The sequence below is a fragment of the Paramisgurnus dabryanus genome, chromosome 5 (genome assembly GCF_030506205.2).
Source record: "Paramisgurnus dabryanus chromosome 5, PD_genome_1.1, whole genome shotgun sequence".
Classification (NCBI taxonomy): Eukaryota; Metazoa; Chordata; class Actinopteri; order Cypriniformes; family Cobitidae; genus Paramisgurnus; species Paramisgurnus dabryanus.
In genome coordinates, this window is record NC_133341.1 from 32,304,116 (window position 1) to 32,319,333 (window position 15,218).

The 15,218-nt window shown below is 38.7% G+C and overlaps 2 protein-coding genes and 3 non-coding genes across 5 annotated transcripts; 1 reads left to right on the forward strand and 4 right to left on the reverse strand.

Annotated features, from left to right (window-relative positions):
- Window positions 1-180: 180 nt before the first annotated feature.
- Window positions 181-3,324, reverse strand: rplp0 (ribosomal protein, large, P0). The gene is made up of 8 exons (XM_065251094.2): window positions 3,220-3,324; window positions 2,639-2,749; window positions 2,222-2,397; window positions 1,701-1,788; window positions 1,468-1,614; window positions 1,176-1,361; window positions 664-804; window positions 181-397 (listed from the first exon to the last, which is right to left on the reverse strand). The coding sequence occupies exons 2-8, from the start codon at window positions 2,690-2,692 to the stop codon at window positions 239-241; spliced, it is 951 nt and encodes a 316-aa protein (XP_065107166.1). The 5' UTR covers window positions 2,693-2,749; window positions 3,220-3,324; the 3' UTR covers window positions 181-238.
- LOC135732860 (small nucleolar RNA SNORA63) lies at window positions 485-612 on the reverse strand. Its single transcript, XR_010526832.1, has one exon. It is a non-coding gene; the product is annotated as a small nucleolar RNA SNORA63 (small nucleolar RNA).
- LOC135732859 (small nucleolar RNA SNORA63) lies at window positions 923-1,051 on the reverse strand. Its single transcript, XR_010526831.1, has one exon. It is a non-coding gene; the product is annotated as a small nucleolar RNA SNORA63 (small nucleolar RNA).
- Window positions 1,999-2,127, reverse strand: LOC135732861 (small nucleolar RNA SNORA63). Its single transcript, XR_010526833.1, has one exon. It is a non-coding gene; the product is annotated as a small nucleolar RNA SNORA63 (small nucleolar RNA).
- A 361-nt stretch (window positions 3,325-3,685) lies between the features above and the next one.
- dhx33 (DEAH (Asp-Glu-Ala-His) box polypeptide 33) lies at window positions 3,686-13,495 on the forward strand. Its single transcript, XM_065251087.2, has 12 exons — window positions 3,686-4,033; window positions 4,288-4,448; window positions 4,578-4,805; window positions 6,196-6,366; window positions 6,446-6,631; window positions 6,712-6,823; window positions 6,904-7,063; window positions 7,565-7,653; window positions 7,848-7,975; window positions 10,260-10,463; window positions 10,978-11,064; window positions 11,148-13,495. Exons 1-12 carry the CDS (start codon window positions 3,826-3,828, stop codon window positions 11,454-11,456), a joined length of 2,043 nt encoding a protein of 680 aa, XP_065107159.1. The 5' UTR covers window positions 3,686-3,825; the 3' UTR covers window positions 11,457-13,495.
- Window positions 13,496-15,218: the final 1,723 nt, after the last annotated feature.

Genomic DNA, 15,218 nt, shown 5'->3' on the forward strand with positions numbered 1-15,218 from the left:
TGTAATAGTGTAAAATCTGAGATTATTTTTGTTGTGTAACCAAAGACTTTATTCATACTGCTGGGGTCATGACTTTGGTATTAAGGTGCTAGAAAATAATTTAACCATTACTGATTCAGTGACTTTACTTCATGTAGAAATGAGTTGTATTCACACAAGCCCAAATAAACTGAGTTATAATGACTGTTTCAGATGTTTTATTGACTTTAACTTGCAGACGAAGCATCCTTTCGCAAGTTTAATCAAACAGGCCGAAGCCCATGTCTTCATCCGACTCTTCAGACTCCTCCTTGGCCGCCTCCACTTTGGCAGCAGGAGCAGCAGATTTCACCTCTGCAGCCGCGGCCACAGGAGCTGCCACAGCGAAAGCGGTGGGGTCAGCCAGGAACGCCTTCACCTAAAAGAGAGAGAGAGAACATAACACATCAGACTGAATGTTACGGCTCTCCAGTTGTAGCGAATGATATAGAAATATGTGTTAGGACTGTCTGAAACCAAGCGTCCCTGCCTGCCGGGGTATGCAGACAGACAGGGATAGTAGGAAACAAGTCAATTTGCGCAGGGGGAACGACAGAACGACACAGAGCAGCCGTTTTGTAACTTATCCTGCAGAAAAATCTGTAACGTACCCAAGAAAAGGCCACAAAAATAAAACGGTTTTACCTTTTCAGCCAGAGGGAAGGAGTAGTCGGTTTCCACGGCAACAGCCAGGACCCTCTTGTATCCATTGATGATTGTGTGAGGGATGGAGGCGAGTGTGGGGTAGCCGATCTGCAGACAGACGCTGGCGATGTTTCTCACACCCTGAGAGTAAAGATAAACTTTTAAAAGTTAATACTCAGGATTAAAGGATTTAAATGACTGGACATCAATGAAAGTCACATTCAGATAGGACCGAAAAACTTTAAAATAAAGTGGCAGCATGTTTGAGACCAAGCGTCCCTGTGAGCTGTGGATAGCAATCTCACAGGGATAGTAGGAAACAAATTCATTTTTGCAGGGGGAACGACAAACCAGCACGGCAACAGCTGAATTGTAACTTATCCTGCACTTTAAATGTATAATTCTTTTATATTGAAGATCCTTTAGCAAGAATATATTCTGAAAAATGTCAGCTCAATTCATTCAGACAAAGCACCCATGTACTCAAATGCATCAGTAGTTTTAAGACTCACCTCCAGGAACCTCTTGTGCAGGGCATCTTCAGTGATGTCAAGCACCTCTGGGCTGTACACACTGCCATTATCATACACCTGCTGGATGATCAGCCCGTAAGAGAAGGGCGAGATGTTCAGCATGTTGAGCAGCGTGGCTTCGCTGGCGCCCACCTTATCTCCATTTTTGATCAGCTGGACATCACTCTGTAAGATGGGTAAAACATGCATTATTTTCACAACCTAATTTGAAAAACATGAAATCACAGCAACACATTTGATCAAACCAAAGCTGGATACCTCAATCACTCACCAGGATTTCAATGGTTCCTCTGGAGATCTTGGTGGTGATACCCAGAGCCTGGAAGAAGGAGGTCTTCTCAGGACCAAGCCCGGTGTTTTGAGCTGGCACAGTCACTTCACATGGAGCAATGGCACCAGCACGGGCAGCAGCTGGCACCTGAGAAATAAAAGATTGTTTGTGATTTAACACCATGCTAGCTTCCATATAAGTGTTAATCTGAAAAAAGAAACAGTTTAACTCACTTTGTTTGCCAGCAGCAGATCCCTGACCTCAGTCAGATCTTCCTTTGTGAAAACAAACCCAACATTTCCACGGATGTGGGGGAGAAGCCTGAGGAAACATGGGAATAAGTCAGATTTTCACCTAAAAATTATACCTTTTGCAAAACACAACAAACATCCTTAAAACTTTATATAAATTAGGAGACATGCTGTTCAGGTACTTGCTAATCTATTATGTACATATTTTAATGTAAAACTACAATTTAATGCAAATTCTCATCTTTCACGAGTCATGTCTATTGTATTATGGCATGACAATTTGTCTGAGACCAAGCGTCCCTGTGAGCTGTGGGTAGCAAACAAACAGGGATAGTAGGAAACAAATTAATTTGTGCAGGGGGAACGACAAACCAGCACGGCATCAGCTGATCTGTAACTTATCCTGCATGTTTCTGGTTTTAACCAGCATTTTAAAGTTAAGATCTCCAATAACACTAAGGGATGCCTTTTCTATTTATAGATGTTTAAGGATTGATACACACCTCTCCAAAGCCGGGTTGTTTTCCAGGTGGCCACGGATGGCCTTACGCATCATGGTGTTCTTGCCCATGAGCACGACGGCCTTGCCCCTCAAAGACAGACGGATCGTCTGCATCTGCTTGGAGCCGACATTGTCTGCACCCACGATGAAGCATTTGGGGAAGTCATCCAGAAGTTGCTATACACACACATAAAAAGACAAAGTAAAAAAACAGGACCTGACGCAGGTCATAACTTTATAAAGTGTTATAATGTCTGAGACAAAGCGTCCCTGCAGGTCTGTGGTGTTGACAGGCAGGGATAGTATGAAACAGTTTGATTTTAGCAGGGGGAACGACTAACCAGCACTAACACAGCTGATCTGTAACTTATCCTGCTCTCATTCACATCACAATATACAGAAGGGAATTAAAACTTACGATGATTTTCAAAAAGTAGTTGGACTTCCACGTGGCCCTGTCTTCCCTGGGCATCTTGACAGTGCTTCCAAGGATCGGTTAACAGCCGGTTTAAAGACAAGGTTGATAAATCTGAGAACATAAGGAACTTGTGTAAAGACCTACATTGTGCTACCTTGTAGTTACTGTATCATACAAGTGTATTTGATGTAAGCGTTTCCTTTTCATTATTATACACAACGACCCACACGTTCGTTGAGGCTGTATTTTATTAAGTCACTACTAATGCCACCAAATTAATAGAGAAATATTGTGGGACCGTCGTACAACGTTTACGAGCCCAATTATCTTAATCAAAAACATTACGTAGGAAACAGTTAACAAAATCTCTCATTTTTTCAACACATGGCGCAGTGCTAACTGCTAATGCTAACATACTAAAGGGTAAAAATGTGATTCAAACGTCAACTTTTAGCTGCATTTTTGGCCTTAATGTTACCACCTAATAATTGTATGTACGCTTACTATATAATGACACCAGTATATACATCGTATTTTGAAAAAAAATACCCATAACAACACTGAGCTGCAACAGGCCTTACCTCACGATAGGGACGCGTGAAAGAAAGAGACCGACACAGGAAGCTGCAAAATGTTTTACCAGAAAAAAACATCCAATCAGAATCAAGCTTGAGGCGTGTCTGTGCGCTGATTGGCCTATTTTCATGTCACTATGAAGTTGACGGTTTAAAAAAGTATTTTATGTCAAATAATTTTATCTTTTTATATATATATATGAAATTTTCTAAATTTAGACAATATACACACATATATAGGAAAAAAATGATTGTATAAAAATTAAAATAAAGCATTTATTTAAACAGTTCAGCAAATGTTCTCCGTTGTTTATAATATACATTATAATATTACTATACCCCTGGCAGAATTTATTTTTAACACTCTTGTGAGTTATGAGTTGTATATGTTTTCTCGATTTATGTACATATTTTGTGTGAATGAAAACGAAACGTTTCGAAAAGTCGTATGCGGTGACGTCATTGCCGCGCGACACCAGTCTCTGAGCCACGTGGGGAGGTGATGTAAACAACTGCAGTGCGAGTCTCCTCCGCCGCCAGTTTCTTATTTCCGAGATCTGCCCTTAAAAGTGAGCGAGACGAGTACACACTGCCGCGGCTTTCTTGCAGATCATGCCCCACGACCCCGACCCTCCTCCGGCCAAGCGATTCAAGCCGGGGTCTCCCTTCTTTCGCCTCGATAAGAAGCCCGGCATGCTCCTGCCCAGAGCGGGTTACGCGCCGGCCAGCGTGGACGCGCAGAGGAGACAGCTGCCCATATACCAGGCGAAAACACAACTGATCAATAAACTCAGACAACTGAACAATGCTGTACTCATCGGTATGAAACCTGCAAAGAAATTGAGTTGAATGTCTCGGTTGATAGCTTTCAAAATGTCTATGTATACTGTATGTCAAATTTACCATTTACTAACTTTAATTATTGTTATAAGGGGGATTTGTGATGGCACCGTGTTTACTTCAGCACTAATGCAGCGTTTGGGTCTTGTTTAAACCATTCTTAACTATGAGAAACAGAGATGCTTGACTTATCAAATACCACTAACAAGTGACCACAATGTTGTCTTGTTACAGGTGAGACGGGCTCAGGTAAAACTACACAGATACCTCAGTATCTGTATGAGGCTGGCATCGGGCGACAGGGCATCATTGCAATAACACAACCCCGCCGGGTGGCTGCTATTTCTTTGGCTGGCCGAGTGGCAGAAGAAAAGAAAGTTCAGCCGGGAAAACTGGTGTGTACTCACTTACCACAAAAACACTCAAACAATTTGATTAAAATATATATTTTTGAAAACATATTCATTGTATTACTTTATTAGTTAATTTGTTGTTCTGTTTTATTTAACTCTATTATTACTCAGGTGGGCTACACAGTCCGCTTTGAAGACGTCACGTCATCCGAGACCAAGCTGAAGTTTATGACAGATGGCATGTTGTTAAGAGAAGCTATAGGTGATCCGTTATTACTGCGGTATACCGTGGTGATCCTGGATGAGGCTCATGAGCGGACTGTACACACTGATGTGCTGTTCGGTGTAGTGAAATCTGCCCAGCGCAAACGTACAGAACAAAACAAAATACCTCTGAAGGTTTGACTCTGAAGTATTTGCAAAGTATAATGCATTTTTGATTTTTGATATTATTCATTTGCTGTCTTGCAAGCACCGCTGGACAACTTTCTTCAACTTTGTAATTGCGTTCACACCAGGCGCGAATGAAGCAAATCAATTGCGCTATTTGCTCATAGTTGGACGCTTGAACATTCTGAGTTAACTTGCGTCATCTGCTTGTGAAGTTTTTGTCATTCGCTCATGAAATTTGTGTGTGAAATTCAAACGTGAATACGCTCAATTACCTGCTGTAGCTAGCTTGTAGTCTCGATATGTATAAGATCCTTTGTATCCTTTTTTCTATAAAAGTACGAAGATGTGTCAGACAGCGACAATGTTTTTATCCTCCATTGTTGTTTCGTATTTGTTCCTCAGCTTGCTAATTTGTAATCACGGCACTACTAGAGCAAGCTCCTGATTGGTTAACACGGCACGAATATTCAGATTTATATTCAAAGAATACTCAGAATATTTAAAGTTTTTCGTAAAGATTTTTCATCTCAAACGCACAAAATGCTAAATTTACGCGAATCGCATCACAGGATGTCCATAGCAACCTTGCATTGACTTAACATGTGAATCACCCGCGCTTAAAGGGACACTCATTTTCCAGCTCCCCTAGAGTTAAACATTTGATACTTTTAGCATAGCTTAGCATAATCCATTGAATCTGATTAGACCATTAGCATCGCGCCAAAAAAAACAAACAAAGAGTTTCTATATTTTCCTATTTAACACTCGACTCTTCTGTAGTTACATTGTGTACTAAGATCGACAAAAATTAAAAGTTGCGATTTTCTGGGCAGATATGGTTAGGAACTATATTCTCATTCTTGCGCAATAATCAGGGACTTTGCTGCTGTAACATGGCTGCAGGAGGCGCAATGATATTACGCAGCACTTGAAAATAGTCCCCTGCCATTGAAAGATACTAAGGGGACTATTTTCGGCTGCTGCTTAATATTATTGCGCCTCCTGTAGCCATGTTACAGCAGCAAAGTCCTTGAATATTACACCAGAATGAGAGTATAGTTCCTAGCCATATAATATCGCTCTTAAAAAAACCGCAGCTTTTAATTTTCTGTCGGTCTTACTACACGATGTAACTACAGAGGAGTCAAGTTTTAAATCTATTTAAAACTCTTTGGTTATTTTTTAGCGCGATGCTAATGGTCTAAACAGATTCAATGGATTATGCTAAGCTATGCGAAAAGTGATACCACCAGACCCGGAGATCAGCTGAATGGATTTCAAATCTAGAGGAGCTGAAAAGTGAGAATTTTTCAAAAAAAGTGTAGTGTCCCTTTAACGCTTAATTCGTGTCTGGTGTGAACGCTGGTGGGACTAAATGGCTGTTATTTATCTTTAGATTTTAGTGATGTCAGCCACCATGGATGTGGATTTGTTCTCTCAGTACTTTAATAAATCACCAGTTCTGTATCTGGAGGGCAGACAGCATCCCATTCAGATCTACTACACCAAGCAACCTCAATCTGACTATCTGCAGGCAGCACTGGTGTCTGTTTTTCAAATTCATCAGGTCAGTATGAGAGATAAGAGATGTTTATTAACGTTCACATGCTTTTCCTAAACAATCTGAAGTTTGTGTTTCATTAAAGGAAGCTCCTCCGTCCCACGACATCCTGGTGTTTCTGACGGGGCAGGAGGAGATTGAAGCGTTGGCACGCACCTGTCGAGACATCTCGAAACACCTGCCCGATACCTGCGGACCCATGACGGTCGTCCCTCTGTACGCCTCACTCCCTCCGACTCAACAGCTCAGGGTCTTTCATCCTGCGCCTAAGGTCAGGACAGATGTTTCTAGCTCGTATCATCTGCTTGAATTGACATAAAAAATAATTCAAGTTCTTTTTGCGCATTTTAGGGTTCAAGGAAAGTTATTCTGTCAACAAATATAGCCGAGACCTCAATCACCATCTCTGGTATTAAATATGTCATCGACACAGGGATGGTAAAAGCCAAACGCTACAATCCAGGTAAAACACTTGGAAAGGATAACCACTTACTTTATAAAGGCATCATGGGAAACTGATCTTTGTTCGTTTATATCAATCAGACAGTGGTCTGGAGGTGTTAGCGGTGCAGCGGGTCTCCAAAGCTCAGGCGTGGCAGCGTGCGGGTCGCGCTGGGAGAGAAGACGCAGGTTTCTGTTATCGTCTTTATACCGAAGAAGAGTTTGACAACTTTGCCAGCATGACCGTTCCTGAAATACAGAGGTGCAGAACTTACTGTAATGTAAATGTATGAGCCTGTTGAGTGGATATGTCACAGTTGTAATGAGGCATTAAAGGGATGGTTCACAGAAAAATTAAATGTGCTCACCCTTAAGTTGTTCCGAACCAAACAGATCTTGTGCACCATTCACTTCCATTGTATTATTCAATAGTGCCCCAGATCTGCTTGGTTACAAACATTCTACTTTTAAATTTAGACATTATGGATATAGCCATAGAAGTTGACATGGCGTTTAAAATAAAAATAAAAATAAACATTTATACGGGTTTGGAACAACCTCACGGTGAGTTTTCTTTTTTTTTTGTGAGCTATCCCTTTAAAATGAAGTTCAAGCAGCTTCAGGTGCTCTTTATAAAAATCCTGTTTCATCTGCACTATTTGTATTGTTAGTCTGTATAAACAGTCTGACTTTTGAACAGTTTAACCTTTAAATCCCTGTAATAATTGTTGGTAATATTTCTGTCTTGTCTATATAACTTCAGGTGTAATTTGGCCAGTGTTATTCTGCAGCTGTTGGCTTTAGGAGTTCCTGATGTTTTGAACTTTGACTTCATGTCTAAACCATCACCTGGTAAGACGAACGACTAACTAATCTAATTCATCAAGTACTATCTCATCAATATGGTTTAGTGGTGCTGTGATTTAAAACAGTACATGTCGTGCATACCAACTTCTTCCATGACTGTATCTAGGGTAAAGCACAGTCTCTTATGCCTTTTTGAAAATTTAAATAATACAGAAAGTTTTATGTTTGTGGTTGGACAGAGTCGATGCAGAAGGCAGTGGAACAGCTCGACATACTGGGGGCCGTTAACAGAAAAGATGATCAGGTGTTATTAACCCCGCTGGGCAAAAAAATGGCTTCATTCCCCCTAGAACCTCGCTTCTCAAAAGTAAGATTTCGGTTTATAAAACTGAACATGTTTTACTTTTAAAGGGACAATGTGTAGTTTTTTAAGTATTTTATTAGTCAAAATCAATGTCTTTATTCATAAATATGTCCTCATTGGTGTAAAATGACCACTGCCAGTGATCTGACTTTTCTTTGTAAGCTTAGAATTTCTTCTCTTTACTTACATTGAACGGGTAAGTCCAAGGAGGCTTCCATCTCATTCTGTCATATTGAAAAACTATAATAGCAGAGAGGGACAAAAAGCACTAGTTTACCGTAACGCGTTTTCACAACACGTTTTCGTTCAGAACACATGAACCAGCTGAAATGTAAAAGGAGATCAGTGAGTACATAACGGCTACCGTAGTTGCAACTTGCAACGCACATTTGGATAAGCAAGGCGCTAGAGAGCACTATTCGTTTGAATGCAAAATACTATTTCACCACTAGATGGGGGTAAATCCTACTCATTGTCCTTTTAAAGTTACCTGGACTGGCAGATGACAAAAAACAATGTACACTAGAAATTTACACATAGGGGCCGTTTCCCAGACATGGTTTGGACTAGGCCATGGTTATATCAGGACTTTTAAAGTGCCCATCTTATGACTGCTTTTCCACCAGTTATATAGGTGTATGAGTTCCATAAAGCATGTTTCAAAAGTTGTTTGCTCGAAATAGCTTGTAGGAAAAGATTGTTACCCATCTCTAGTAGCCTCTGTTTCAGGGCAGTTCAGATTGTGCCGTTTTGAGCTAGTCTTACATATTTATGAGCTGCTGCTCCTTTGATCACGCCCCACTACTAACGTCATGTGCCCGTGCGCGTGCTCAGTGGTATCGTGAGCAGTACAGACCATACTGTGTTATTATTTTATATATTATTATTATTAACGGTTTATGTTCCCAACAGACAAATCATGCAGAAAAGTATAACTAATAACCACACTACAGGAGAAGAAACTCATGACACACAATGATTCCAGAGTAAATTGTGATGTTACGTTAGCAGTCACAACAATAAACTCATTTTCCCTGGACAATGCTAACATATTCCAGTTATAAAACATTTTAGAACGCATTATTTTCACAAATTACAGAAATTAAGACCCGGCGGGGGATGTATACTGCTTGTGGACCGCGTGCTAATTGCTAGAAGCTAGCGGGAGGTCCGGACCGTGTATATATCTATGCGGACCGTAAAGTTATTAGAGGCTCGCCTCGTCAGAAAAGCCGGGGCGTACGGTCTCGGTTAGTTTGGCAAAAAGCTTTTAGCTCTAGCATCATAAATGTAGTATTTTGTGACAGAAGATGACAACATGCAAAATACAACGTGACTTCTTACCTTTTGTGATGAAACAACGCGATCGCGAATCCAATCCAGTCTGTTTCAGATGTGTGAATGATCCATGAAAGTCCAATAAAATACATCCAATGACCATTTTTGTCCACAAATGCTTATAATCCGTGAAATATAGATACATAGTCTGTTGTTTACATCAAATTTTGCATGAAGGTCTTATCGCCTACAATCTGAGGACTGTTTGCGTCATAACACACTGTATATAAGATTACTCCGGGTTCCAATAACCACGCGTTAAAACTTTGTTTTTAAAAGTAGGTGGGAGTATAATCCATAATATCCAAATAGCGCTGTTATTTCCGTGAGAGATGATAACAGCACAGAGGGTCTCATTCAAGTGACTGCTCTATGCTCTCTAGCTACCTGGTGGGTGGAGACCTGCGAGTGGGGTGGTGGGCGGGAAAATTCAAACTGAATGTGACGAAACGGTTTGTTACGTCACAACGGAGCTGATTTTTAACTAGCGCAATCTGAGACTCAAGGCAGAGGACATTCAGAAACCTGTATCTCACTCAAAACAGCATGGATGGATTTTTTTTCCAAGTTTGTATGCGTGTGGGAGCATCAGAGACACAAAATAACACCCCAAAACCCAGAAAAAGTGAGTTTTTCATAAAATGGGCACTTTAAGTAGTTTTTACAAACAGACATTGCACAAAATTATTACATGTGTGCATCTTTAGACAAAACAAGGTCAGTGATATATTTTATATTAAGATATGTCAGCACTAGTTGTTTTCAGTTAAGACTTCCCAAACATGCATTTTAGTCTGGGACTCCGCCCCATAGTCATGTTTTTTAAGCATGCATGTTGCTATTGATAAAATTAAAATGTAAAATGAGCTAAAGTATGATCTAATGTGTTTTTAAAATTCTCAACGAAGCAATAATTAAAGTTTGGTTTGTTCTCCGTGTTTATTTGTAGACTCTCCTGATCTCTCCTGACTTCAGCTGTACTGAAGAGATTTTGACCATCATTTCTTTGCTCTCTGTGGACTCTGTCCTTTACAATCCTCCCGCTCGAAGAGACGACGTCCTCGCCGTACGCAAGAAATTCATTTCCAGTGAGGGCGACCACATAACCCTTCTAAATATCTACAGGGCTTTCAAGAAAGTCAGTGGCAACAAGGTACGAATCCTATGGCCTCTTTATTGTAGTTTGTAGTTCAATGAAGGGATAGTTCACCGAAAAACCCTCAGGTAGTTCCAAACCAAAAAGATCTGGGGCACCATTCACTTCCATAGTATTATTTTATCCTATGGAAGTCAATGGTGCCCCAGATCGGCCTAGTTACAAACAGATTTTAAAATATCATCCTTTGTTTTAGGCAGAACAAAGAAATTCATGCAGGTTTGGAACAACTTGATGGTTAGTAATTGATGAAAAATATTACATTTTTCGGTAAACTATGGCTTTAAAATGAAGTTCAAGACTTGGATGTTCATCAAAAGAAGTCAAAATCTCTTCAGCAATGGCTGTTTACAAAATCCTGTGTTTCATCTGCACTATTTTTAAACCATTTAACCTTTAAATTCCTATAACCTCATAGATGTGAAGGTAAATTCTTTACATCTATAAAGACTAAATCGTTTGCATATCTTGAACTGTATGTTACATTGTCTATTTCCATACTTTGCAACAGGAATGGTGTCGAGAGAACTTTGTCAACAGCAGGAATATGGGGCTTGTGTCTGAAGTTCGTGCCCAGCTCCGAGATATCTGCATCAAGGTATGCGAGCCAAGCACAGTTAAACAAATCAAATCCGAGCGTAACCAAAGTTGCGTGATTACATTATATCTCTTTTTCTTCAGATGAACATGAAGCTGGAATCGTCTCAGTCAGACCTGGCGAATGTCCGTCGCTGTCTGGCTCACGGTTTGTTCACGAACGCCGCGCAGCTGCAGCCGGACGGCAGTTACGTTGCTCTCGACACGCATCAGTCTGTGGCGATTCATCCCTCATCCGTCCTGTTTCAGGCCAAACCGGCATATGTGGTTTTTAATGAGCTCTTGCACACGTCTCGGTGCTACATGAGGGATCTGTGTTTGGTGGATTCCGATTGGCTACAGGAGGCAGCGCCAGAGTATTTTCGCCGTAAGCTTCGTGCTTCCAAGAGTTAACCCTTTAAAGGCGCTGGGAAACTTTAGACTGGAGGACACATAATAATACGTAACATTTATTACTCCTGAATATTTATACCGGACTGCATGAACTTATTCGACAGATTTTTCACAATATGTATTTTGTTAATACAATAATGGAGTGGACGTTCTTTGCTTTTGGGGTTTGAAGGATTGCACTACTTTGTGCAAATATGCAACATGTTTGGCGGTTTTGCTGAAGAGTTTAACTAGTTTGAGAGCTTTATTAGCTAAAACTTTTCTATCAGCGAGTCCTTTCTATTTGCTATAAATTTAAAGATGTCATGAGTGTTTCTGCAGTACTTTTACAAACTGATGGAGGTGAAAGTTAGCTTTACTTTGTCTAGAATGCTTGCTTGTTTCTTACAACTAGTTTCTTACAGGGATCATAAGTATAAAAATCATCCCGGTTCAGCAAACTTGTAGAAAGGATTGCCAGTTTGTACCAGCTAAATCAGGTTTAATTTGATCGGGTGAAGACTAAAACTAATATATCTGAATGAAACTGCAGTCAGTATAACCAGGTTTTTATATTTTATCTTCTGTGTAAAAAGAGAAAACCATTAAGTAAGCACATTTTAAAGACCATGCCATGAATATTAATCTGCATTCATACTAAGAATTGTAATGTGAACATTTTTGAAGATTTCAGATGTTGGTGCAGCTTTAGTTAAAGGGATAGTTCACCCAAAAATGAAACTTCTGTTATCAGTACATTTGGATTCATCAATCTGATTGATTTTATTCTGATTGAAACAAAAAGTGTTTATGTAAACGTAGCTATTTAGTCACCCTCATGTTGTTTTAAACCTGTATAAATTTCTCTGCAAAGGAAGATATTTTGTAACCAAACCGTTTCTGAGCAACACTCACTTCCATAGTATATTTTTTCTTTCATAATATATTCTTCTTTTGTGATTAGCAGAACAAAGACATTTATACAGATCTGTAACAACTTGAGGGTGAGAAAATAATGACAGAATTTCAATTTTGTGTGAATTTTTCCTTTAAATAACTGTTGTGCTTTTACTAGCTGCAGATGTACAGCTTTAGCGTTTGCTGTTTACTCTTTAGTTTCTAGATGGATATTGTATGCGTTCTGCTGCGAAACTTGGAAACATAAGTACTGTAACACTGACTGCAAAATGTAGAAATCACTTGACTAGTTTATTTCAACCTTTTACCAGCCTATTACCATTAGATTCCTACAAAAAGCAACTGTTAGAAATGTTAGAGAAAAACAATGTTATAGCCATTAGACTATTAACACAGCATGTGGAAACAAAGTTAAAGCTGTAATCTATTGTAAAACACATTATAAGCCCTGTTTTAAACTCCTGTGCCAAGTCCAGTTATATGCACATTGATGTCTTATTCATGCAATTTTACAGTGGATATGTAAATTTGCAGTATATTTCTGTATTTATAATTGTATTTCAAAAACCGTTGGAAAATCTGTAAAATAAAACTGTAAAATTACAGTTTTTTACAGTGCAGGTGACTTGGCATTTTGATCTAGTTTTGATTGATTTATTATCCATAATAATAAAATGCATGCCACTTTGTATTACAAGTAGCAAAAAAGTATATAATATGCACACAGGTATTATACAAGTAATACTTCACAAATCATATCCAACACATCGTGTATTTTTAGATGAACATGAAATCAGAAGAATCTGATCACTCATGTTTTTATGATACGCAGAGCGTACCGGTGCAGATGTTTAATGTTAGTACTTATATTTTCCATTACAGCACGAGCAAGAAAGCATTTTTGTTTGTAAAAGTAAGAAATGTATGAATATTACAGAAATCACAGATTTTTTATTTAAAAATTATTCTGCTTTATCTCATTGTTATTAATTTGTGAATGTTAAAAAAGCCAAAGGAATGTCTTCCTCCTGATTTGTTTATAAAATGTAACCAACCAGATGTGCCCACTATAAATGACACAATTAAATACTTCAGATGCCGTCTTTAAATAAGGAAAGTGCAATAAACCTTCTTGACAACCATTTTCAAATGTGTGTCCCGGTCTACATCTGAGCCCTTACACGTTTGGGTTTCTAGTATGTTATTTAGGACATGTAGTCTATAGATTATTTTACGTGCAACAGTTTAAGATTTATGAAGGTCACAGAACTCAGTGTAGTAATTGTAGAATTTACAAACTGTGAAAAAAAGATACAATCTGATATCTTACAAACTGTTGTTCTAAACCACTATGAATTAAAAGAAGAAAAAAAAATTCATTCAGGTTTAAAACAACATGAGGATGAGAAAATTATGACAGAATTTTTATTTTTGGTTAAACTATCCCTTAAAAAAGGGTCATAAGCACTATTCGGACATGATTAGTTTTCCAAACAACGTTTGAGTTTCAACGTGTCCCCCAGGACGTCTGCGATTTTATGTACCGATTCGGACGGAATTAAAATGATGCAGGCTATTCCAGAGATGGGAGTGTCTGTTCATGCATTTGGGCGTTGCAGAAGAGCACGTTCTCTGGATACGCATGTTTGTAATGTTTAATATTTTGCTTTAATTGTAAAATTATGACAGAACATGTAATTTATTTATTTAATTTTAACAAATCAAAATAAAATATACAAATCCTACTAAAGTAACGTTAGCCTACATGTTTTATATAACTGTCTGCTTATAATAAACCCAAAGAAATGAAGAAATAATGATTAATAACAATTTATTATCTTTATTAATTAACATTACCATTCCGGAGTTTAACAACTTTGAACGGAGTTTCTTATAACGTTAATGATATTACAGTCTTAACAATGTTTGATATTCAGCTGGTCTTGATTTAATTATTTTATTTTGCTGAATGCGAAAGAAATATCCATATCTGAATGAATGGGACTCAGGAAATAAAATATACGCGCATTAGTAAGACCTTACGGCAGATCACGTTGGCCAAAACACGAAACGAACTGCGTTTTCAAAAGATATTGCTGGCAAACACAGACATTTGCATCCGGACGGGATTAAATTTCTCAGAGGACCTCTGAGTTCAGCGAAAAACAGTAGGTAAATTGCTCTGGAATTCTTACGGAGGTCATTAGAGAAAAACACAGACATGGCCGATTCGGACGGGATTTAAAACACAGAGGATTTTCTCAGAGGTCCCCCTGTAAAACTAATCCCGTCCGAATAGGGCTATAGTGTAAAAATCTGACTTTTTTGGCAAACCATTCTCTGCAAGCATGTTAAAAATTAGGTAATTCAGATTTCAACGATTTTTTGACATAGGTAACAAGTCTTATTACAATAATACCGCCCCTTAATCTGCACTATCCAGCCACTGGCACTGCCATTTAGTGCAGAGAGAGAAAACAATAAATGACAGCACAATTAAGTTTCAATTTCAACAAACCACCATTATGGTGATCAGTGTTTGCATTTCATTAACTCATTTTTAACATGTTATAATTATTTATCTGTGGGGTATTTTGAACTTAAACTTTACATACACACTCTGGGGACACCAAAGATTTATTTTACATCTTTTGAAAATCTCATAATATGACCCCTTTAAACCTTAGACACTTTAATAGGCAAAGGACGTAATTGCAAGACATGGTATATAAATGTATGTACATTTGAGTCCCACTGTATGCATTGAATAATATGCTTGCATGTGTATGTGGATACTCATAATAATGAGGCAGCAACAGAGAAGAACACTCTTTATTTACGACTTACCATAATCTTATTCTTTAT